The sequence below is a fragment of the Crotalus tigris genome, unplaced genomic scaffold (genome assembly GCF_016545835.1).
Source record: "Crotalus tigris isolate CLP2741 ecotype Arizona unplaced genomic scaffold, ASM1654583v1 scf7180000017765.3138416, whole genome shotgun sequence".
NCBI classification, from domain to species: domain Eukaryota; kingdom Metazoa; phylum Chordata; class Lepidosauria; order Squamata; family Viperidae; genus Crotalus; species Crotalus tigris.
The window spans coordinates 1,560,798-1,586,542 of record NW_024096620.1 but is presented as its reverse complement, the minus strand read 5'-3'; the positions used below and the strand labels follow the sequence as shown (position 1 = coordinate 1,586,542).

Below are 25,745 nucleotides of genomic sequence, written 5' to 3'. Positions count from 1 at the left end.
GATATGCAATATGGACTATCAGTTGAGTATAGTGAACCTACCGATCCATAGCACAACTTGAAATGACAGGAGCTTTGTTCCTAGAAGTTTATTTGCACTTCATGTAAATAATAGTAAAGCTAATTAGGAACAGATTATAGATGTACACATGATTTTAAAATGGGCCCTAAACATTCAGGGTATTTACAAAAAGGTCCTGGAAAGGCTTCTTGCTGCAACTCTTGGAAGAAACTTCAGTGTTGAACTCCCTGGGACAATAAACAGCAACTTTCCAAGTTCATAGCTTAGTTAATTTAATTTCAACCCTTATATCATGCTTTTCTCTTAAATATTCAAAATAGATAATGGTGAAGAAGATATTATTTTGAAGGTAAGTGATGGCAGAAATACAAATTAATAAGGCTATCAAAACAATGCAAAAACTAAAAAGCGACACCAAAACATGAACACTATAATTCAAGAATACTATATATATATATATATATATATATATATATATATATATATATATATATATATATATATATATATATATATATATATATATATATACATACATACATACTATATAGTATTGGCATGATTTGAGAATAAATGTTATCAGTATTGTATTTTCTTACATTTGAGGCTAAAACAAATTTCTGCATTCATGCCTCCTTATGAATATAATTTTTAGTTACATTCATGTCTTCTTCATGAATGTAATTTTCATGATATAAAATGATTTCATAAATTATATCCTGAATATGTATCCAATGTAGTTAGTATTTTTCTACCAATTCTTTCATATTAGTAATAATACATTATTACTATTGTTATATTAGTCTTTTATCTCACCTTGTTTTAAAATATATGTTTGGTCAACTCAAGGCAGCAAACATACTTAATAATCTTACATCTTATTCTCCCTAAAATAACAATCCTGTGAGGTGGATTTGACTGAGAGGGCGTCTAACCCAATGCCACTGAGCTAGATTTCATGCATAAGGGAGTGTTAGAACTCACAGCCTTCTGGTTTCTGGCGAATATCTTAACTATTACACCAAACTGGCCTTTATGTGACTAGAATTAATAATTAACATTGTTTAAAAATTGGATTTTAGGATTATGTAAGGATAGCTATGAAATGATTCATTCAATTCTTCTGAGCTTTCTACTCTTGAGTTCCATTGTTTGTTCTCAAATGAGAAGAATTTTCTGTTTGATTTATATAAATGATGGATGCAACAGTTTCAGGAGAGAAAGCTGGGAATATCAGATAGATATTCATTTTACATTTGGATGCTAAATTTTGATAACCAGAAATCCTTGTAGAATACCCAAAATATTTGGAGCATTGTTCTTATTTGTCTGGATTTATGTAAACAAAAATTATATGCTTTAAAATTAAATAAACTTGTTTTAATAATTTCTCCACAAATAACAATTTTTTCAAACTCTAGTTCTACCTATGTATGTTTAGTGGTTCAACCACAAATTGAATTGCAGTTTTAGTGCTTTTTTCATTCTAAGAAGAGCAAAACTATGGGGCTAAAACCATATGCTTAATGTTTCTGTTACATTGTAATTTGTAGCATATTTTTAAATTAGGTTTTTAATTTTTAAATTTTTAGACAGTATTTCACTCACAACATAATATATTATTCTATAACAGTGTTTCCTCAACCTTGGCAATTTTAAGATATATGGCCCAACTCCCAGAATTCCCCAACCTGCATGTTAGCAGTGCAGAAGCCAATTGAAAGAATGCAAATTCAACTCAACAAATAGAAAAGCCTGGGAAAGTTAAAGGCTTTTAATCAGATGTTTTGGAGAAGACAATTTTGGTCCTAAGGATAGTATTCCAACATTGGTTGTGGACTTCTGAAAAAGTCTTTTTGTAATCTCTTAATTCACTTATCAAAGAAACCCCCGTCAGATGGTCTTAATATATACTTTAGTATGGTGTGATTTTAAAGGCAAATTTATACAAATAAAAATTGCTTAATTATAGAAGTCCTTTGTCAAGTATTTAGCAAACATTGACACCTGAAAAAATTAAACTACTTTGAGTTGTTTTTTAAATAAGAAGTCATATTTTCTGCTGAAAATATTTCAAAGAATCTCAGAACATCAGCTAAAAATTAAATGTTATCCCTCCTAAAGTTAGGCTGACCTAATTTTTGACAAGCAAGGCAAAGCTTCAGAAAGAAACACATTGTTTCCATCACATAAAAGCGGACATCAGAGTTGAGTGTGCGCACTTTGCAATCCTTTCCTTTATCTTAATGTTTGCTATTATTAGGTTGAAGTTTGTAGGTCCAGTCAATGACTACTGGTTGGTAAGAAATTGAGTAGATCTTGCTCAAAATTATCTTGCTAACAAAATTATCTTGCCACTTTAACTGACTGTGTTCAGCAGGTCAGCGGTTCAAATCTCACCGGTTCAAGGTTGACTCAGCCTTCCATCCTTCCGGGGTAGGTAAAATGAGGACCCAGATTGTTGGGGGCAATGTAAATATATATATACATTGCTTACTGGTGTACACCGCTTAGAGCAGGGGTAGGCAACCCAAAACACTCAAAGAGCCACTTGGACCTGTTTCCCACCAAAAACAAAACACCGGGAGCCGCAAAACCCTTTTGATATCTAAAATGAAGATAACACTGCATATATCCTTTTTTTACCTTTATTATAGGGGTGTGTGTGTGTGTGTTTGTGTATGTGTGTGTGTGTGTGTGTGTGTGTGTGTGTGTATATATATATATATATATATATATATATATATATACACATACATACATACATACATACATACATACACACACACACACACACACTAAAAATAAAAGTACAAATATGACTCTTGGGAATATCCATACTATTAAAACAATGATCACCAAGATAATGCTTTAAGAGAATAAAATTATATACACACAGAGGTAAAAAAAGGATATATGCAGTGTTATCTTCATTTTAGATGTCAAAAGGATCTCTCTCTCTCTGTCTCTCTCCCTCCCTCCCTCTCTATCTGCCCTTGGTCTGCCACTCTTCTTCCCCCACTCTCTTTCTTTCTCTCTTTCTCTCTCTCTTCCCCCTCCCTCTCTCTCTCTCTTTCTCTCCCCCCCCCTATCTGCTGCTCACCTGGCAAGCTTCAAGCTGTTGTCCAACAAGCTCAGGGGTAAGCAACCTCGTCTCTTATGACTCATGGACTTCAACTCCCAGAATTCCTGAGTCAGCCTAGCTGGGCTAGCTAGCTCTCTCCTGCCCTTCCTGCTTCCTGCAGAGACGCAGCAAAGGGAGGAGCTCCGTCCAGTAAGCTTTTCAGCTCCTCAGAGAACACTGTGAGTGCACTCTCTTTTACACACACACACACACACAACACACAACACACACACACACACAGAGAGAGAGAGAGAGAGAGAGAGAAGCAGGGAAGCGCAATTGCCTCTCTCTGTCTCTGTCTCTCTCTGCAAAGGCAGAGGAGGCTGGGAGCCACAGGGGAAGGCTCAAAGAGCCGCATGCGGCTCCGGAGCCGCAGGTTGCCAACCTGTGGCTTAGAGAGTGCTTGTACTTAAAGCGGTATATAAGTCTCATAAATAAATAAATAAATAAATAAACCTGTGAGCTAAAATTTGAATCTATTTTTGAAATATTTATGCTGAACTTACTTGTTACTGAATAATTTAATTTTATAAAGTGATGGAAATAAGAGTATGTGTACATGAGGATCCAGATGGTATTCCACCTGATACATGTATTACATCTAAACTGATTTAAATTCAGAAACCTCAGTTGATTCTTCAGTCTTCAGATTTCATACTTACATATAGTTGTTATTGTGCAGTGTATAGAATATGTAGACCAGTTTACTGTGCTGCATGGCTGCTATGCTCTTGACTTGACCAGTTTAGCTTTTGCAGTTCCTCATGGGCTTTTCTTGGACAACATGTTCCTCAGTTTTGTAAAATGAGATGTAAGTTAAAGAAATAACATGAAAGTTATTAATGCCCTGCTTTTAGTCCTCTTTTTTGTTTATTTGTTTATTTCTGACCTCATCCTGTGTCCTCTAAACTAATTGCTTGAGGTCAGTAAAATGTTTATATAAAACCTACAAGGATAGGATCTCTCAGTTTTCAATTTATACTTGGTACCACATCTAAGCTCATTAGTCTTTGTCAGTCGTCTTTTGATCATCTATTAGGCCACAAAAAAAAAAAGCTGTGCTAGTTTTAGCATGTCTCCAAGCTTGGATTTAAACAAAAAAATGCAACTTAAACATTTGTGACCCTTGGTCTCCATGTATTGTCAATAAGCCAATAAGCCAATACTCTGCTTTCCTTCTCTTTTCATATTCTTCATGTAAAAGACAATGAATTCCTTTATAGCATACATGTTTTATAAATGTCCTCATCCATATTACAATATCTTTGTTAGGTTCCAACAGCTAGTGTGACCATTGAAGGAACTTCTGCTCTCAATCGTGTCCGTTGGAGCCAGGCTGGGAAAGAAGTAGCAGTCGGCGACTCTGAAGGACGAATCTGGATCTATGATGTTGGAGAGGTACTTAATCTTTACAAATATTTGGATGTTTTGTAATGGGTTTTCAATATTCATGCAGTGAACTTTGTCTGGTTTGGGAAGCTAAGCAGAGCTTGCTTAATATTTGAATGGAACAAAGATGTCTACAGGAAGCCATAATGATTGAAAGATAATAATGCTCATGATGATACAACACACAAACAAAATCCTTATATATTTGCATCCTAAAATTTTGTTGCTTGCCTTTCCTGATGCCTTGCAAGCACTTATGAGATAAGAGGCCACTAAGGAATGGCAAAGAGCTAGAATGTGAAGTGAAAAAAACAACAACCAGGAAGAAGGCAATAATAAATCCTACTGTCATGGTTACATGGAGGTGGTCATGTAATTATCAGGAGTTAAGCTTGAATTAAAAGAGGCTTGACCTTGATCCTAATATTGGAATTAAATTAGTGTATCAGTTCAGAGGCATAATTATCTGATGCAATGTGAAATCAGTCCTTTTGTGAAACCAGGGGAACTTCAGTTTGTAGTATACAAGTACTTGAAATGTTCCTTATGCTACAGTTGCTAAGATAAATTTCAAAAGATATACCCGGCACATTTAAAATGGATGATAATATGTTCATGGCTAATTATTAATGCTGCTAACTTGATTGCTGTTTATTACCATTGACTTCATTTTAAAATGTATATAACACCTTGATTTCATTCATTCAGAATTATGCAATAAAAAAGAGTTCTTTAATATTTTTAAATAGGTTCTTACCCTAATTGAACTTCCATTTTGTTCCAAATTCACAAGATACCAGTGCACTCAAAAAAGTGCTTCCTTTTGGTTTTATAAAATGAGTTACAGCCAGGCCAATCAGCTTCTTGGAAAGACTTGCTGTTTAGTTTTAGTCTTTCTTTCTGCAGACTTCTGGAAAGAATTGATTTTACATGTTCTATAATAATAATAATAATAATAGTAGTAGTAAAGTTGGAAGGGACCTTGGAGGTCATCTAGTCCAACCCCCTGCTCGGGCAGGAAACCCTACACCATTTCAGACAAATGGCTGTCCAGTCTCTTCTTAAAAACTTCCAGTGTTGGAGCATTTACTGCTTCTGGAGGCAAGCTGTTCCACTGATTAATTGTTCTCACTGTCAGGAAGTTTCTCCTTAGTTCTAGGTTGCTTCTCCAGAATGAAGATCTCCAAATGAGACATAGAGCTAATAACAATGACCATTTCTAGCATTTTAGATAGATTCTGATTGGTTGCTTTATATTCCAAGGCCTTTTTTTTCCCTAAAGAAATACTCCTCTTTGGAACACCGTATCCCTATGCCCTATTTTGCAGAAGATAATCTTTGCTTACATTTGGCTTCCCAAACTAGTTTAGATGTGTCAAACTAGATATGTCAAGGTATAACTCCAAATCTTCCAGGCCAAAATTACTATGGCTTTATATATGTAATCCAAAGTTAAGCGAATATAAAAAATGTATTGATTTTATTTTATTTATAAGTATAGCATAAATCATTAGAAGGTATTAATTTTCCTTACTATCATGGGGAGTTTTAATTATATTACCATTTGAATGATTGCAACTGTTTCTAAATATCCATATCAAATTATGGGAATATTGCCCTTTGTCTTCTTTTTGTGGGCAATACATTCAGAACATAATTGGTTGGATTAATAATGTAATCAGTACACCCTTTTTGTTCTGTAAGTAACTGAAATAATGGCTTCTAGACTGCAGAATGGAGAAAAGTTTTATTTTATATTTCCTTGACATGCTGCCTACACAATCCCTCTAAACCAGTGGTTCTCAACCTTTTTAATGCCGCGACCCCCAACAGGTCGTAAGTCGAGGACTACTCAACCGGTCGTAAGTCGAGGACTACTCAACTGGTGCAGCACCGTTTGCAGAATGGGACTTTTGGCGGGCTCAGCAGGGCAGAGACAGCCTGGACAATTCCTATTGGCTTTTGAAAGCCAATAGAATTAGACTTTATTCAAGAGAGTCTATTCTATTGGCTTTCAAAAGCCAATAGAATAAAAGGGAGTAGCACAGCTAAGGAAAAGGGGAAAAATTTCGGACTGCGTTGTTTGGCGACCCCCGTGAAATGGTCGTTCGACCCCAAATGGGATCCCGACCCACAGGTTGAGAACCACTGCTCTAAACAATCTTCCAAATTGTACCTAAATAAGAGAAAACGTTCACATTTTATCAACTTATTCTGAACTCACAAAAAGTTAAACTGTGAAAAAAGTTTCTGGAAATATTTAACAGCTGAGACACAATATCAGAGAAATAGTAGGTCTGTCTTTTTTAATGTAATCACTGAAAGAATTGTTGAATAGAAAATTATATTGTTTTAGGTATTTTTTGCTCATACTCGTAGAACTCTGATTATACAATGAGATTGCCTGAAGAATAATGTGTAAAAGTCAGGAATACAGGTATTCTACCCCAAAGATTCATTAGAATAGATGCTTTTTTTTTTTTAGCTATTCCAGCACTTTATTGTATATAAGCTATACAATGGTGTTCATAGTAAGCCATCACTGTTATCCCCAGAATACATATGGATATTGAAGTTGAAAAAAAAATGCTTTCTCTACATTGTAGGTAGGATATTTTTAAAAAGGATTTCTTAGTCTACAGCCATCTTTCATTTTATTATCTTTCTTATAAATAATGAATAAAATGGGCCATAACGCTGTTGCTTAAATGTGCATACTAGGTAAGGATGAAAGAAAATTGTGAAGAAGAGTAAGCTGTAGGGTGAAGAGTAAATATAATGTAAATTAGCAAGCTGAATAAACCATGTGGCAGTGCAGCTCTGAATTCTTCCCTACAATAGGCTAAAATTGAAACAAATTGAAGTCAGTATGGTGTGTGCTTGATGGACTGTGTCTCTTTGTTGCTGAATGCGGCATAAAGTATACCATCTGCATACTGTTCCTGGAACAGTTAAGGGTGACTTATGCAGCAATCAGCTTTTATAGACAGAATTTGTTTTTTGTCATTATCTGTGATAGTCTACTGAGATCTCCGCCTCCCCACAGTAGGGAAATATTATAGAATATATACAGATTTAGCTTTAACTTACACAAAGTGATTTTATGGCCCATAGCAAAATTGCTTGAGCATGACTCATATTTTTGGCTTGTGTATGCTTTCTTGGGAGCCGCTTTGGCTTGCAAATGACTGCAAAACATCTTGGTATATCGTTATCATAATTGCTAAACTGTCTGAAGTTATTAAACTTCTGCTATGGCACTGGCAGGACACTTGCTTTATTTATTTATTATTGAGATTTGGGTGTGGGTTTTCTGAAATATATACATATAATTTTTTCTCATTCTGAGTGATCTGACAGACACTAGAAATACCTGAATTGACAGTATAATCTCTTCATGTCTGTTGTCTGGAGTCTAGACGGGTTGAAGATATGGCTGACTTCTCATATTTGAAGCTAGTAGAGATATAGCGTTGATCTCTTTTGGATCAGCCATTAAAATTGAGTTATCTGTGTTTTATCTATGTTGTGTGTTTTGATTTCTATACTTTTCTCTTCATTTGAGAAGCACAGTTAGAGCCCAATACAAAATACACGAGAAATGGAAGTTAAAATCAGAATCCAGTTGGGTCATGTATTAGCATCCTTTGTATTACTGTATATGCTGGCGTATTAGGCGACCCGGTGTATAAGACGACCCCCGTCTTTATAGCCGGGCCGCATTCCTAGAACGTTGTCTTATACGCCGGAAACTACCAGTATTTCCGGCGTATAAGACGACTCGGCGTATAAGACGACCCCCGTCTTTGGCGCCGATTTCAGCGCTCGCGGAAGTCGTCTTATACGCCGGCATTTACGGTAACTGATCTGTAGAATGGGATTTTGTAGCCTAGGTGACTTAAGTTCTATCCTCACTATGATCCTAGAATGATCTTCTATTCTTGTTTGACTGTGTTTTTCTGGGGCTACTCTGTCACTTCTGCAGCTGAGTTGATTGACTTCTAGCTCACCTCCTGCTTCAAAGAAAATGCTGCAAATCTGTTTTGCAGCACACATCTCGACTTACAGTGTAATTGAGACCAGAATTTCCACTCTTCAATAATGTGGACATTAAGTGATTCACATCTGATTTTAGGATCCTTTTTGCAATAGTCTTTAAGTGAATCATCACAGTTATTAAGCATAAAGACATGGCAGTTGCCAAGTGCCCAAATTTTGACATGTGATTATGGTGATGTTGCAAATGTTGTAAAGGCCAGTTGTAAGTCACTTTTTTCAATAATGTCAGTGGTGACCAATGCCTGTTAGTCGAGGATTACCTGTATTTCCTTTGCAACTGTGGGTATGTGGCAGATCTCCAGTGAGAATTCACATATTATTTTAGTTCCTTCAACTCCCTTCCCTCCCGAGTCATGGCACTTTACAATAATGGCGTTATCTGAGAGTTGTGGAAAGATTACTGTTTGCATTTGAAAGCATATGTAGAAATATCATTGTACCCTTTGTATAACATCCCCTGTACTTCTATACTTTCTGCAGTAGGTGCATAACACTTACTGCAAGATCTTTATTGTCCTTTTCCTTTAACTAAAATACTTCTGTTTTGTTGCACACAAATTGCCTTGTGGACATTTTCCAAATGTGATGATGCATTGGAGCCTCTTCCCCTATTTGTAATAGCTGATAGTATTGGAAAAGGTTTGGGGACATGCATGGTACCTGTGCTGAAGCTCTTCCAGCTTTTGCAAATGCCAGGCTGCCCAAGAACCAAGGCAGGTAGACTCCTGTAAGGGAGATGCTGACTTTATGGCTTTGCCTTTGTCTTCATAGGTCCACTGAAACAGATGAACTCTGTCAAGTTTCTCCTTCTCTTTCCAATGGAATTTACAAAATTCAAGGTGCTGAGGGGTTTTTTACCTCCTCCTCCTCCTCCTTCTTCCTCTCTCTCTCTCTCTCTCTCTCTCTCTCTCTCTCTGTGTGTGTGTGTGTGTAGGGGATTTTGTTGCTGTTTGATCTGCAGCAACTTGAGATGGAATGGTGGTGAATTTTTATTTCTTCTTAACATTTCAAGATAAGTAGAAGTGAAGAATATGACACACGTTGCCTTCAAATAGCTACTAAGCATTTGGGAGTAAAAATGGTGGTGAACAGCCCAGCTTAGTATTGTTGAAATAAGTAAAGCTAATTTTCACTAAGGAGATCTCCTAGTTGGCCCATAAGTGATCAAGATGATTATAGCTTGTAAGGTTTACATTCCCTCCTCAAATGTCATACAAAAGAAAGTGTTGCCAGCAAGAAGACAACTTAGTCTATTAGTTTCTTTGTCCTGATCTCTAGCAAGAGGATTTTACTTTAAAGAAGATAGCTCTCTGTTGGAAGATTGGAAGATAAAAAGATCAATCAGGAGCTTTAAGTTGATTCTGGATAGAAAACTGAATCAGCATGTAGATTACTGGTTTGCAGAGTTCAATCATTCTTTGTTAATATATCAATTATATTTCAGTTTAAATAGCTGGATTTATTTCTTTTATCTTTCTACATTTAACTTAGCATACATAAGTCTTTTTCGGATTCTATATTTAAGATTCGCCTTTAAAGGCAAATACATCTTTTACTTGAGGTGTATACATAAAAGAGAATTGCCTAATAATGTGAGTAAATAAGCAGGTCTTTATGACGAAGCTTTATCTTAAAAGTTGGTTGGGCTCTGGTGAAGCCCAGAAATAGCAAGTTAATCATACTTGTGCTGTAAAAATTTGGATGGCAGAAAAAAAAATTCCTCTGTCACATTCTACTAATACCAATTTCTGCTACACAAATTTAATAGAACTAAGAAAGGTATCTCAGCGTTTTTTTGTCTGATGTGCTTAAAAATCTATCCCTCATCCCCAAATTCTACTTTTTTAGGGAAACCTAAGATAACTTTACTAAACAAATTCCTGAATCTAAAGTCCCAAAAATAAATATCTTTCAAGAATGACACTAGGTGGAAATTCTCTAGTGGTAATTAAGTCCACAGAATTTTGTAATATTGCATTACAAATATTGTATTAATATTGCATTATACATACATGCTGCACAATATTACTAAAAGGCATATTTCATGTAATATAATTTTGTAACATTGTAGAGCATCCCAATGAGAGACTATAAGAAAAAGCATTTAAAATGCTAATTATCCAGAAGCAAAAAGTAAACCATAGTTGTTTTTTGTTTTTGTTTTTTTAGAAAAAATAAAGCAGATTGACTAAGGAATAATTACAGCTATCTGTAGTACAGGGAGCTAAATGAAAAAATGATCAGTACCAAATTTGGGGTAAAAACTGTATTGCATTAATGTAGTGGAATAATTATTTTCACAATTCAAGCTAACAGACATGCTCTTCCTGATTGTCATCAGCATATGTTTTCTGGAGAAATGGTTTCTGAAAGAAGAATTAGTTTGTATAATTAATCATCTTTATGTTCTTCTGTGGTTTAAACTGTTGCTTTCAATAGCAACCTTGGTCATGACAGATCACTTAATTACAGTGTTAAAAACTTTTTTAATAATTGGTAAAGTTGTAAGAAAGATGGAGGTTTGTTATGATAAGGTACAGATTAGCTTAAAATTACAGAATGTTAAAGTACAAATCAGGTTATTAATGCGTTCCTTAGAAACATATAGGCACCATGCCTGATGTACAATTTTAAGCTATTTACAGACTTTGCAGACTTAAGTGATGTGCAAACAGCACATTACTCAAATAACCAGATTTGATGGCATTTAAAAAGCGTCTTACATGACTGATGGAATTTGGGAAACTGGAAATAAACTTTTGCATTGGTGAAACATGTGGCAATAGCTACCTACTTTAAACAAAACATATATAAAACTTTGTTTAATAGTAATGTTGCCCCAACAAAACATAACTGAAAAGGAAAATTAAAACTACAGCTTTTTTTTAGTGAGTCAAATCCAGTCTTAAAAGATTCTTCAGATGTTTTTTGAATTTATTTATAGCTTATTTATTTTGATTCTTTCACATCAGTGTTGACATCTGGCAAATGTTTGGACAAATGTCTGCAGTTTTCTTTGCAACATTCTAGAAGTGATTTGTCATTGCCTTCTTCCTAGGGCTGAGAGAAAGTGACTGTCCCAAGGTTATCCAGCTTGCTTTGTGCCCATGGTGGGACTAGAACTCACACTGGTTTTAGCCTGGTGCCCTAACCACTGCATTGAACTAGGTCTCAATATTGAAAACCAACTGACATAAGCCAATTTTGAACTGACATAAGACCAACTGACAAAAAACCAATTGACATAAGCCAACCAAAAAGCCAATTTTGAAAACAAACTGACAAAGAATAAGAAAATGATGTACAAGAGGAGGCAGAGCTGGGGCAGAGTTAAGCAAGTCAACAGCCTAGAGTCATTCTGTTACCACAAATAGTCTAAGCCCAACCCCTTTTGAATTCCACCAATCCTTATCTGGTGCCAACTAGATTCTTGTGTATGAGCTTTTAACTGCAACTTATGTATGGTCCTGGTTCTTTGTGCCTGACAATAAGTATTTGTCCTGAGACAGTGGCCTTTATACCAAGTCTGTTTACCTTGATGGTTCATGTATTAAAAACCCACTGATCTGTTTTTAGGCAGCCTAAGTTTAAGTTATTTTAAGCAGAGGACTCAGCTGAAAGGGGACAAATAATAAAAGAATCATGGTATTATTCCAATGCAAGCTATATATTTGGTAGTGATGTACAAAAGAGGCAGAACCTGTGTTGCAATGGCATGATACAATTTTTATCACATCACTTCTGATTTTTAGCCTGTCAGTCATCATCTTAAATAAGTTCATCTTCATAAGATTAATTTAGTTATGCAAAGGAAACTTTTGCCTCAAACTTTGGAGAAATGTTGCCAGTCATGTGGACTAAGATAGGCTATTTTTAATAAGGCTATTTTTCATGCATGGCCAAGCTTCTGTCCCTTATAACTCTTTTCTTTTTTAAAAAAGGGGGAGTTAAGTATTATCCTCTATAATTGTATTTTCAGAGTATCTATGGCTGCATTAACAGAAATAAAAAATTAATTAAAGAAAGTATGGAGAACACAGCTCTTGGAATTTTTTCCAATTCCTTTATTAGCAGAGGTCACTGGAAGCATCTGTGTTTTTTTCTATCTAACAGAGTTGTGTATTGTATCTCTATGTGGGTTCCTGCTTCTCCAGCATGATAGATGTAGCATCCACCGATGGGTAATCTCAGCCTTCCTGAGAGACTAAGACCAAACTTTAGCCACGACTCTCTTGGGCAGTCCTTTACCCAGTTTTGTCTTAGTCTCAGCTCAGTAGGACACAATTTTTGTAGCTCCTCAGTTAGGCTAATTCAAAAAGAGGTTGTTTAGGATAGAAGGAAGAGTTTTTTGTTTCAGAATTTACTTTATTTATAGTTAATTGTGATTGTTTAGATTAGTAGGACTTTAGTTGGAGTTAGAGCTTCGTTCCTAGGAGGCCTGCCTGGCCTCAGGGGATCAATTGGAGCCACCCAGGAGAGTTTGGAAAATTAGCTCTCCCCAGCTGATTTTCGTGAAGACGGAGGTTGCCAGTCGGGCCAACAGACACGGTTCCATCGTCGGCGATTGGGAAGCGAGCGGAGCGGCTGGCCGGGCTGCAGCCTGACTACCTCGTGGCCACGAGGTTCCGACTGGAAACTAATCGCAGCAAAGGCTGCGCAGCTTAACCACAAGTCTTGTTGCCTTATAAATAAGGGGAAATAGAGGCTCATTATTAAGGCTCCCTTGGGCCCCTGAGCAGAAAGAAGACTTGCGGAGGTTTAATTGGTATTCTCCCTGAGGTCGCCATTTTGATCCATACTCGGGGTGCGGTCGCCATCTTGAAGGAACGTAAATTGAGGTGTAGATTTGGCCGTTTCTTTTTTTGAATAGCCCGCTTTGCTAGGCTTTCAAGGGGGTATCTTAAAGATATTAAATATCCTTATTCCATAAGGATTCAACTGAGAGGAGGTGCAAAACCATTAGAGAATATCTTTTGTTTACTACATATTATCGGCTGATAATTCTGAGGGACAATTTTGGAAGACCTGTTCTCATTAGCTCACGGCGCTGTGTCGCAGGGCCTAAGCGGACAGTTCTAGTGTGCTGTCCGGCTGTTTGTCATTGTGGTTGTTCAGGGCGCGGGAAGCTTCCCTCCCGGACTAGATCTGCGTGCTTTTACCCTCACTCCTGGGCATCTCCTATCTGGAAGGTCCAGTGTGCAATGGCAGATAGTGATACTCCTCAGACATCGCAGGGTTCTGATGTTCCCCCCGCACAATCTAAACGCAGATCTTCCGAATTGAGCTCGGGGGGGAAGGGGGGGAAGAAAAAGGCCAAGACCAAGCATTTGGTCACCAAAGAACCCTCCAAGGCTGCTGAGTGAGAGGCCTCGAGAAGACACTTGGCACTGGAGAGAGAATTCTCCAAAGTTCAATGGCTCAGGTCCAGCTAATCTGAAGTGGTTCCCCCTGCTTCGCTGGACAACTCACCATTTGAGCCTCCACTGGTGCCGTCTTATCAGGCTCCCAGAGCTTGGTCTCCTCAAGGGGGAACTGAACAGTTTGGTCTCCCTCCTCCTATTCCTCCTACTCCTCCCCCTCCTGTTCCTTCGGTTCCATCTGCTACCGTCACTCCACAGGCTCCTGAAACCACTGCAGCTGGTGCTGGTTCAGCAGAGCAAACCTTATGGGCACAACAGTTCCAAACCTTTATGCACCAGGCCTTTGATCAATTTATGTCATCTTCCATGGCACAAAGGTGTCCACAGATACTGCCTCCTCCACCCTTGTCTGTAGGTTGCACTGGGCAGCTCCAGTCAGCGGGCTCGGGTATTTCTGAGACTTCATCTCAGCTAGGTGAAGCTCAGTCTGTGGACCTGGAGACAACTGACATACCTATGTCAGAGGATGAAGAGGTAGCCCCGGATCCGACCTCAGCATTGGTTTTTTTTTTTATCCTTCTCTATTTAGGTCACTATTGTTAAAGGCCTGCACCATGGCCAATTTGGTTACAGAGCAGGAGCCTAAACCATCTACCTCCACTGCACAGGAGTCTAATCCTTTGTTTGCGGTACAGTTTGTGGAGGAAAAACAGGTTCCTTGCCCAGCTGTTTTCCGCACTACGGTGGAGAAGCAGTGGACTTCATTGGCCACCCTACCTCCACCCAATACCATGGAAAAGAAACTGTTTAATGTCTCATCTGCATTTTCTTCCCTCCTAGAGATACCTACAGTAGATACTCCCTTAATCTCACTGTTCTCCACATCCACGATTCCTGGAGATATGGCGGAGGCTCTCAAGGTGGAGGATAAAAGGTTTTGAGTTTTTCCTCTGCAGAGCTCATCAGGCCTCAGCCTGGGCAATCAAAGCGGCAACGTCCTCGTTGTTTTTCATGAGGATTTCCATTATGTGGCTCCGTGAGTTATAGGCTCTAATTCCTCCAGATCAGGCGCGTGCACAACAAACTTTAGGTAAGCTAGTAGCTGCAGCAGAATATATGGCATATGCATCCCTCCACTCAACCAAATATTCAGCTAGATCTATAGAGGCCACGGTAGCGTCACGCAGATTGTTGTGGCTCAAACAGTGGAGGGTTAATCTAAAATCAAGGTGGCATCTAGCTACAGAAACCTACAGTGGTACTCAGTTGTTCAGCCCGGTCCTGGAACCGTACCTAATAGAAGGGAAGGACAAGCGAAAGACCTTAGCTTACCCCTCTAAGAAGGCGGATAGGAGACCCCAACAAGAATTTCATAGGCAGTCCTTTCGTGCCAGAAGTTCTTGGGAATGGAGGCAGCCCTTTCGATCAGGGCAGTCCTGGGATTGGCCCAGAGGTTCCCAATCCTTTTCCCCCAGACAGGATCGCCAACAGGAAGTTCAGGAACCAGGGGTCAATTCCAAACCAAGCGTCCCTTCAGAGGAGCTGGGGGCCGCCCATACAGGAAGTCTAAGTGATGCCAAATTGGATCCTCCTATAGGCAGTCGCTTAGCTCTGTTCAGCGACACTTGGGAGGTCACCAGCAACGATACCTGGGTAAGGGAGACCATAAGATTTGGTCTAGCCCTAGAATTCAGATCCGTTCCCCCAGACCGCTTCATTCAGTGTCCATCCTCAAGGCAGGCAAGCAAGGCCGAGTTGGTATCCAAGGCCATATCACACTTGTTAGATATAGAGGCCATAGAACCAGTACCTCTGGACCAAAGGGGAAAAGGGTTTTACTCCTTCCTCTTCGTGGTCCCCAAGGCCTCGGGGGGTTGGAGGGCGATCTTGGATCTGAAGGAACTAAACTGCTTCCTAACTTACAGGAGGTTCAAGATGCAGTCCCTCAGGTCCATTCTGGCCAGCATCAGGAAGGGAGATTTCCTCTCCTCCATAGATCTGACAGAAACTTATCTTCATGTCCCTAGCCGACCCCATCACCGCAGATTCCTTTGATTTTGCCATGCGCGCAGACATTATCAGTACAGGGCTCTACCCTTCGGCCTATCCTCGGCTCCTCAGGTGTTCACAAAGCTTCTGGCAGTATTAACGGCCCATCTCAGACTAGTGCCGGTGCGAGTGCAATGTTACCTGGATAATATAATTATCCAGTCCAGTTCTTTCTGTTCTGCCCAAATAGACTTAAAGACCACAATAGATACACTCCCGAGGCACGGCTTCTCCGTCAATTTCAAAAAGAGCCACACCACTCTGACCACTCGGATCTTACATCTAGGGGCAGTGATAGATTCAAACCTATGCAGGGTTTATCTCTCCCAGAAACGCAAGGACAGCATCAGATCTCTAGTTCACACGATCCAGAGAGAGAAGGTGGTTCCACTTGTCCAGCTGTCTCAGCTGTTGGGAAAGATGATCTCATGTCTGGGAATAGTGCCATGGGCCAGACTTCACTCCAGACATCTCCAATGATTCCTGCTTCCTTTCCAGAAGCGGAATGTGAGTGCTTCCACACGGAAGGTGAGAGTTCCACATCACACACTGCTGTCACTCCAATGAGGGGCGTCGGCAGCTATACACAGGGGGTCACTTTTCAAGGAGCCCCACAAACTCATTCTGACCACAGACGCAAGTCTGTTCGGATGGGGCGCACAGATACAGACATACGTGGCACAGGGTCAATGGTCCCAGTCCGATCTTGCACACAACATAAATTGGCTAGAGCTCAGGGCAGTACACCTGGCGCTTTGCCGATTCTCCAACATAGTGTCAAGCAAACACATCCTGATAATGATGGACAACGTCGTAGCCAAAGCACATGTCAATAGGCAGGAAGGGACCAGATCTTGGTCCCTCATGCAGGAGGCCCTGGCACTGGGTCTGTGGGCAGAGTCCAATCTGGAATCCATCAGTGCAGAACACATATCTGGGGAGGCAAATCACCAAGCCGATTCTGTGAGCAGGGCGACGGTAGATCACTCGGAGTGGTGCTTGGATCCAGCCCTATTCAGGGAGATATCAGACAGATTTGGACAGCCTCTGGTGGACCTGTTGCTTCACCAACAAACACTCAACTGCCCAGATACTTCACGAAGTTTCCGTCACGGGGGGTGGAGGGAACGGAGGCTCTCCGCTGCAAGTGGCCCAGGGGACTCCTTTACGCATTCCCTCCACTTCCGCTGATTCCAGCAATTATCTGAAAACTTCTCTTAGAACGGGCAGAATTAATCTTGCTGGTCCCACACTGGCCAAGGCGACCTTGGTTTGCCGACCTCGTGGATCTGTTGATCTCCCCGCCATGGAAGATTCCACCAGATCGTATCTCAGTCAGGGTCAACTCCAGCACCCAGAACCACAGTGGCTTCAACTAGCCGCTTGGCACTTGAGCAGGAGAGCTTGTCTAAGCAGTCCTATTCATCTGGAGTGATTACAGTAATTCAAGCCTCCAGACGTCCTTCAACCAATAGGATTTATGATGCCACGTGGAGACATTTCTGCGCGTGGTGTACCGCTCTAAAAATTGACCCGCTGGCTGTCACCGTTCCGGTCATATTAGACTACCTTTTGGAGGATCTGAACAAAGGACTGTCTCATAATACCATTCGCAGACAGATTACAGCATTATCCACTGTGCTCACTTGTGAGAATCAGGTCCAGTTATCACATCATCCAGCAGTTGCGGCCTTCTTTAAGGGTGCCGTTAACACTAGTCCCCTTGTGGTACATAGATATCCCACATGGGACTTACCAAAGGTGCTACAGGTCCTCACTGGGTCACCGTTTGAGCCCATTAGATCTTGCTCTCTACACTTTCTTTCCTTGAAGGTAGCCTTTTTGGTAGCCATCACATCGGCAAGACATATTTCGGAACTTGCCACGCTCTTGGTCAGGAGTGACCTTTTCTTTTTCTGAATGACAGAGTGATCCTCAAATTGGATCCTTCTTTCATTTTGAAAGTCAATACCTGGTTCCATAGATCTCAGGATCTGGTTCTCCCAGACTTTTGTCCACGACCGTCTCATCGCCTGGAAAAGTTGTGGCACACATTAGACGTACGCAGGGCTTTGCATCACTACGTGAAGTGAACTTCAACATTTCGCAGGACAGGAGCACTGTTCATGTCCTTCCAACCTTCTTACATGGGTTTGAAGGTGTCATCTTCAACCATTGGAAGATGGATCAGAGTGTATATATCCCATGCATATAAGGTTCAGTCTCTACCGGTTCCTGCCAACATTACAGCTCATTCGACGTGTAGCGTGGTCACGTCCGCGGCCTGGTCAACCCAGGCTTCTGTTGAGATTTGTCAACAGCCACATGGTCTTCCCCCTCTTCATTTATAAGGCATTACAAGCTTGATAAGTTCGCTGTGACAGATGCCTCCTTCGGCAGAAGAATCTTGCAGCAGGTAGTTTCTACACATGAATCACAAGCCTAGACTTTCCCTCCCAGCAGGGACATGGGTGGCTTTGGTATGTCCCATCAGTGGATGCTACATCTATCATGCTGGAGAAGGGGCGTTGTCTTACCTGAACGCCTTTTTTCAGCATGAAGATGTAGCATCCACACCCACCCTTAACAGTCAGTCTAGGCAGATTTCTTACAGGAGAAGCTATTGTATCAGACCTCATGAATGCTTCACCTAGTCAAAACTGGGGAAAGGACTGCCCAAGGGAGGCGTGGCTAAAGTTTGGTCTTAGTCTCAACTGAGCAGGAAGGCTGAGATTACCCATTGGTGGATGCTACATCTTCATGCTGAGAAAAGGCGTTCAGGTAAGAAAACACCCCTTTCCCCTAGTGTTTTGTGTGTATGAGGGTACTGGGCAGCATAGGGGAACTGGACATGCTTTAATATGAATTCACTGATTATTTACAATGGAACATTTAGATGGAAAGAATACTACCCAACAGTTTTTTCTTAGGTTTTCTTAGCTTTTAGTTGAAAGTTTTTTTAAAAAACATTTGATGAGATGATAATGGTCATAGAAAATATGTAGAAACATTTAGTTCTGAATAAAGATTCACAAAAGAACTCTGATCTGAAGGTTGCAGACCAAAGAAATATTCCCTTATTGATCCCATGAGTGTCTTTGAAATTCAAGCCTGCATATCCTTATGATACTACTGGTAGGAGTATGCCTGAATGGGGAAGTGACAAATTCTTTTTTCCTATGAAGACTAAGAAAAATTGAAGAATGGATTTATTACACTTAAATAGAAATTACTTCTGTTTGAATTTTGTTGGAAAGATAGAGCCACTGTGGAGACTGAATCTGTTATATTTAATAGGACAACAAATGATAATAGATGGCATTAAGAAATAAATGGGGATATTTGATCCAGGGTGAATTAACTTTTAACTTTTGGGATGATTTGAGATAGATAAGATGCTGTGGCAAACTTTCTATGAGTAGGTTACAGTTTGTATGCATAGACAACAGTTTGTTAACAGAGGCTTTTGAAACCTTAATACTCTTCCTATTAACTATTTTGTCATTAGTATATAAAAGGCAGGACAATAATTTGCAAATAGATTTACTATATTAAAAAATTTGAGGGGGGGCTGTTTCACATGGGGTGGGAACTAATATTGTAATAATATATTAATCATAGTGAGGGGGGATAATGTGTTTTTGTGGAGATTTTTCTTTTCTTTTTTAATGTCTTGACTGTTTTGTGTTTTTCTTATTTTTTGTCTTTTTTGGAGTTTTATATTTTAATTTTCTTTTGAATAAACGAAAAAATAGCATGGAAAAAAAAGGAAAGAATAAAAACAATTGAGCCTGCCTTCCAGGATAGAACAGCCCCCCCCCCCAAAAAAAAACTATAGGTAAATTGAAATATTAATACATACATTAGATGGCACTTAGTGCTATTTTTGCTACCACTTTGATTAAACCTACTTATAAGTTTGTCATCAGTTGACTGTTGGTACTTTTTGCTTTTCATATTAAATTCCTTGGTTACTATATTTTCCTATAACATATTTAAGAACCTATATTGGAACTGTTTCTGTTAGTTGAGTTGAACCAAAAGCTTAACAGAATTTCCAGAAAGAATTAACAAATGAAAATTAAATAACTGTAATCTAAAGTAATAATGATTTCCGGTCAGGCATGTGGTTCAGTGCTAGAGCACATGTTTTATTTATGAGACTGTCACTCTAGCCTGCGTAGCATAAAATTTTGCTAATGGAGGTAGGATTGTCTAGCGTGGTATCCTGCATTGTAAAGAGGATGTTAGCTTGATTTTTAGCAACTTTGGTTTCAAAGTATACTTAGATAGAGGAAGCAAGGCTGTTTAATTTCATCCCTATCAGATTCAGATTAGGAATCAAGATCATAGGGTCACTTGTTAGTGCACTTTCTCAAGAATTTAGTCAATTTGATGTTTTTAGAACAGCAGGATGGAGAAGGCAGAACTAAACTTTTCAGTGTAAGGTATGGTAGTTTTAGTAATGTATTCAAGTTATGAAGTTTGGTCCAGTGTGGAGTCTCCTGGGGTGGTAGTTCTTAACTTCCTGGTACCACTGTCATGTCCATTTGAACAATATAGAAACAGAGTTCATAGCAGAAGTTAATTGAGGCAAACCCTTGCAAATTAAATTTAAAGAAGGGCAGTCTACACAATTTTTCTGATACCTGCTATGCAGTGGATGGAAGCAGTCTTCAGTCTGCCTGTGGTATTCCAGCCCTTCAGTTATGCACACCAGTGTATACATAGAGCTGATTAAAATCATCTGCATGCAGTTTTTTGGCTTCAGTCTCCTTGCCCGTGGTTTCATCCATTGTTAGCACGGAGGCTGGGTTCCCTGAGAGTTAAGCAGAGTGGTGTGCTTTTAGGCTCTGGGTTCCTTTGGTGGCCTTTTTCTTCTAGATTACCTCCCACTTTGTTTCCAGCCATGTGTGTGGCACTGGGTGCTGCCTGAAAAAATACTGACTTTTTCAAGCTATATATAAAGAAAAATAATGAAGGAGTTTTGATACCACCGCAGGATCAAAGCCAGAATAGGTAGTATATATAATGGTATACATTTGCCTGTACTGAATTAGCAGCAAAATATCTTCTTGGGCCTCAGACTGATCAAACCTCTTCCAGAGGCAGAGTAAAAATGTGACATGGAACGTTTTTCCTACGAGATTGCAGTGCTGTAAGGTTTGAAAAGGATCTATGTATGTATGTGTATATATATATATATATATATATATATATATATATATATATATATATATATATATATATTTATCAACTGTGTTCTTGTCACAGCTTTATAAAGAAAAAATGTCTCTGCAGAAATATAGGTGTAAATCACAGGGCTGTGCTCTAGCATTGAACAAAGTCAGTAAAAATAAAACATCCACCTTGACTCACAGCAATTCAAGATGGGTTTTAACTTGAGGTAGGACAGAAGAGACTTCACTATCTCTCTTTCTGATTCATGGTCCTGTGTGGAGTTTCCCTTCTAGTATGTCAAATAGGAATTGTGCATATATATATATTTTAAAAAAGCTTAGATAACTTTTTTTTGTTGACCAAAAAATACTGTGAAAAGAGGAGGATTATCAGATTTTGAAATGAACAGATTCATCTTTCCATCAGAGTGGCTCTTTTTCTTAGTTGGTCCAGTTGCAGCAATTGCATAGAAAGTAAGATATGTGTCACGGGAAGGTCAAGAAATGAATTGACTGCCACATCCTATAGGAGCAATCTGATTTTCCCAATGTGTATTACAAAATTGAGAACAGTTAAGATTCTCATTCTCTCTCTCCCCCCTCTCTCTCATTCCCTCCCTCTCCCCCTCTCCCTCCCTCTCCCTCTCTCTTACACGCACACACAATTCAATTGTCGATTGGCAATTTCCAGAGATGTTAATCCAGTCACATTATCAGGTGAATCTTTCCTGCCTTACAAAATCAAGCAGCTAGAAATGACCTAATGCTACTTATTCAATATTTCTGCTTTTTATATTCTCTGGCATCTCAAGTGGGTAAGCAGAAGCCAGAACATTTAACTTAATAGCTTCAAAGAATCTTTACTTAGTTGGTGGCTTACTTGAAGAGTAAAGTTTGACAATATCCATCTAGGATCCAGAGCCAATACATTCTAGAGCAGAGCTTTTCAACCGATGGTACGCGTACTACTGGTGTTACGTGACCATCTGGCTGGTGGTACGTGTCGTCACCTTCCTCCCCCCTGCGGTGTCACCTTTCTCCCCCCGCTCCGCTTCTTCCCACCTCACTTGTTTGTGGAAAATATGCTGCTTAGCGGCAGCCTGCACTAACTCTACCAAATGTGCCCTGCAGGAGGCGTGTGAAGAGCACAGGCGCAGAGCAAGGCCCTGCCCTCCCCAGGGACTCATTGTGCAGCAACCGGATTGAGTTTTTCTCATGCACGCAGGTCAGCGGGATCCATATCGCCCTTCCCCTCTCCTTACTTCACAACAAGTGCTAGCCTGATAGGAGACAGAGCTGTCCACTCCCTCGGCAGGAAGGGATTTGAAACTGCAGGAAGGGGTTTGAGAGCGCTTGCATCACGGCCTGAGTGCAAACTTCACAACCCCCCCCTCCTTCCTTTCCCCTTCTCTCTCTCTCTGTTGCGGCTTTACTCTCTTCCATCTTCTTTTCCTTCCCCCCCGCGAGCTTGCGATAGCCCTCAGGGCCCTCACGTTGCCTCCCGGAGGACTCAGCTGTTCGGCGGCCAGAAGTCGGAGCCACTCAGCTGTTGGATGCCCACGGAGCCGACACCCACGCTGCTAGGTAGAATGGTGCCGGCCGCTGGTCTCCTTTGCTATCCCACACGTCGTCCTCAACCCCTCCCCCAGCCTGTTCATGTTGAGCCCGCTTGGCTAGGCTAGGGAAAGAAAAGCCATGGAGCTGTGAGCTCAGATCGCAGGCAGGCCGGGGAAGGGGGTGAAGAAGAGGAAGGCAATTGGGAGAGAGGAAACACCAAGCTTGTCCTCGCCTCTCCCAAGGACCTTCTATGCCACCTCACAGGAACACCTGATTTCAGATTTACGTCGCAAAAGTTTTTCTCGCGCAGAGGAGAGAGGAAAAACAATTGCAGAATACTCGGGAATCCCTTGCAAGGCACCAGGTACCTTGGTGCTTATTTCCTAATGCCTTCCCCCCGTGTTTTCTGCTCCATCCTGAATTCACCTCCCTTCCACTCTCCTTACGCAGCCATCTATCGTCTTAATACATCCCTAAGTCTGTCTTGCTTTCAACTCCCCCTAAAATTCTTCATTCAGCAGGCTTCCAGAGTTTGGCCGGCAGGATGCAGATAACCCCCCCCCCCCGTCCTGCTGCCTCCAACGGCATCGTGCCACTCGCCGTCCCACGCCTCCGTGTCTCAAGCCTCCATGGCACAGAACCGCTGGGAAAGGGAGAGAGAGAGAGACAGAGAGAGAAAGAAAGGGAGAGAAGGAGAGAGAAAGAGGAAGAGAAGGAGAGAGAAAGAGGGAGAAAGAAATAGAGAGGGAGAAAGAAAGAGGGAGAGAGATGGAGGGAGGAAGAGAGAAAGAGAGGGAGAGAGATAGGGAGAGAGAGAGAAAGAGGGAGAGATAAATAGAGGGGGAGAGAGGGAGAGAGAGAAAGAGGGAGAGAGGGAGACAGAGAGAGGGAGAGAGAAAGAAAGAGGGAGAGAGAGATTAAATTAGTAACATGGATGTTAAGTGAATCTGGTTTCCCCCATTAACGTTGCTTGTCAGAAGGTTGCAAAAGGCGATCACATGACCCTGGAACAATCTGACCATCATAAATATGAATCAGTTGCCAAGCATTGAAATGTAAATCACATGACCCTGGGGATGCTGCAACGGTCATAAGTATGAAAAATGGTCATAACTCACTTTTTTCAGTGCCGTTGTAACTTTGAACAGTCAGTAAGCAAACTGTTGTAAGTCAAGGACTACCTGTACTTTATCACTTTTTTCCATTTTTTTTTTTGGTCATCAAGTTTTTGACACATCGCTAGGTGACTGGTAGTATTCGAATGTTGCCATATTCTAAAAGTGGTACAATTGGTGAAAAGGTTGAAAAGCCCTGTTCTAGAGGTTAAAGGAAATCTTTACAGTAGATCTCAAGGCTAAATGCTTTTCTTAGAGCAACGTGTATAGTAAATAGGATGATGGAAACTGTTTAGAACAAACAGTTAATGGTAATGCTCTCTTGAGATATGAGTTTTCTGAAATGATTTTGTTAAATTGAAAGATTACAAGGCTGCTGGTAAACCACATTTTAACTTTATTTGTAAGTTTCATCATAATCATTATAACCTATTTGTCTTGCTGATGCTATTGGAGGAACCAAACTAAAATTAACTCCAATTCTTTTTCGTGGTCCTTAATTAGCCAGCTTTGCAAAATCTTTTTAACTAGTTCTCTTGGAGCCACACATAATTAAGAACAGAGAATATCAAAATGAGAATGCCAAGATGCGAATTTCTGTAAAATAATAGTCCTCTTTCCAAATAAAGGCTTCTTTCACTGAATATAGAGAAAAAAAAATGATGAAATGGATGTGGAACCAATGCCATCCAAAACATTTTTGCATCTGAAAAACAAAAGTAAAATGGCTCTTCTCCCATTTTCAGTTTTGTGAAATGGCCAAAGAAATGGGGGTTGAACACTGAAAACAATGCCACAGTGCCTGCAAGTCAGTTCCTAAGTCAAAGTGCCTCCCATCCTTGAGTTTTAGAACATTCTGAAAAATAGCAAAATAATTTTGCATTTGGAGGAAAAGAAATTGTAAGATTGTGCAAAAAAGATATCCAGCCATATCTTGCATAGGACAGTGTGAGAAATTACTTACTAGTTAGAAACTTATTTAACATAGGAGAGTTGAAGACTATCAAGGTGGCAGTGATATACTCGACTTATAGCAGTTCATTTGGTGACCATTCAAAGTTACATCATCACTGAAAAAAGTGACCTATGACTATTTTTTTCACTTATGACCATCACAACATCCCCCATGGTCTCATGATCAGATTTGAGATGCTTGGCAGATGACTCGTATTTATGATGGATGCACTGTCCAGGAATCATGTGATCACCTTTTGTGACCTTCTGACAAGCCAGGTCAGCGGGGAGCAGTTTCATTTAACAATCATGTTACTAATATACCAACTGCAGTGATTCACTTAACAACGGTGGCAAGAAAATTCGTAAAACGGGGCAAAACACACTTAATAAATGTTTCACTTAGCAACAGAAATTCTGGACTCAATTATGGTCCTAAGTTGACGACTACCTGTAGAGTGGCTACATCAAACCTAAGGGCAGAGTTTTCTCATTATTTTATTGAGGATTTTAAAATATTTAGCATATTGGAATTTTAAAAAAATCTTTAAACTCTTCTTTGGGAGTCAAGCTATATATATTTTTTGGTTTCTTCTGCCCAGAAATGATGAGAAACAAACTTCATTTTTGACCATCATCACTTAACAATTGACATTTCCTGAAATAATCAAAGGCTGGGTTGTTTTGGATTGATTGACTATCTTGCCGTATTCCAGAATACCCAAAGTGTTTTTTTTTTTTAATTGATTGATTCATTATTGATATTTCTGTGACATTTCCCTCCAAAGAGCTCCGAGTTGGATACAGCAAAAATAAGGATCAAATGATGCAGCTTCATCTACTTTCTGAGACATTGTGCCAGATTTAAATTACCAATTTGGAAAGAATCAATTTCACCTAAGTTGATAAGAAACACACTCTTATGCAAAGGGTATTC

General features: G+C 39.9%; 1 protein-coding gene across 8 annotated transcripts in view; it reads left to right on the top strand.

The window, feature by feature from the left end:
- Positions 1 to 25,745, top strand: part of DYNC1I1 (dynein cytoplasmic 1 intermediate chain 1) — a 252,049-nt gene that overhangs the window by 213,442 nt on the left and 12,862 nt on the right. For all 8 annotated transcript variants that reach the window (XM_039341469.1, XM_039341465.1, XM_039341467.1 and 5 more), the window contains one exon: positions 4,418 to 4,543. In XM_039341469.1, the coding sequence (XP_039197403.1) occupies positions 4,418 to 4,543 (126 nt within the window). The remainder of the gene's footprint in view (positions 1 to 4,417; positions 4,544 to 25,745) is intronic.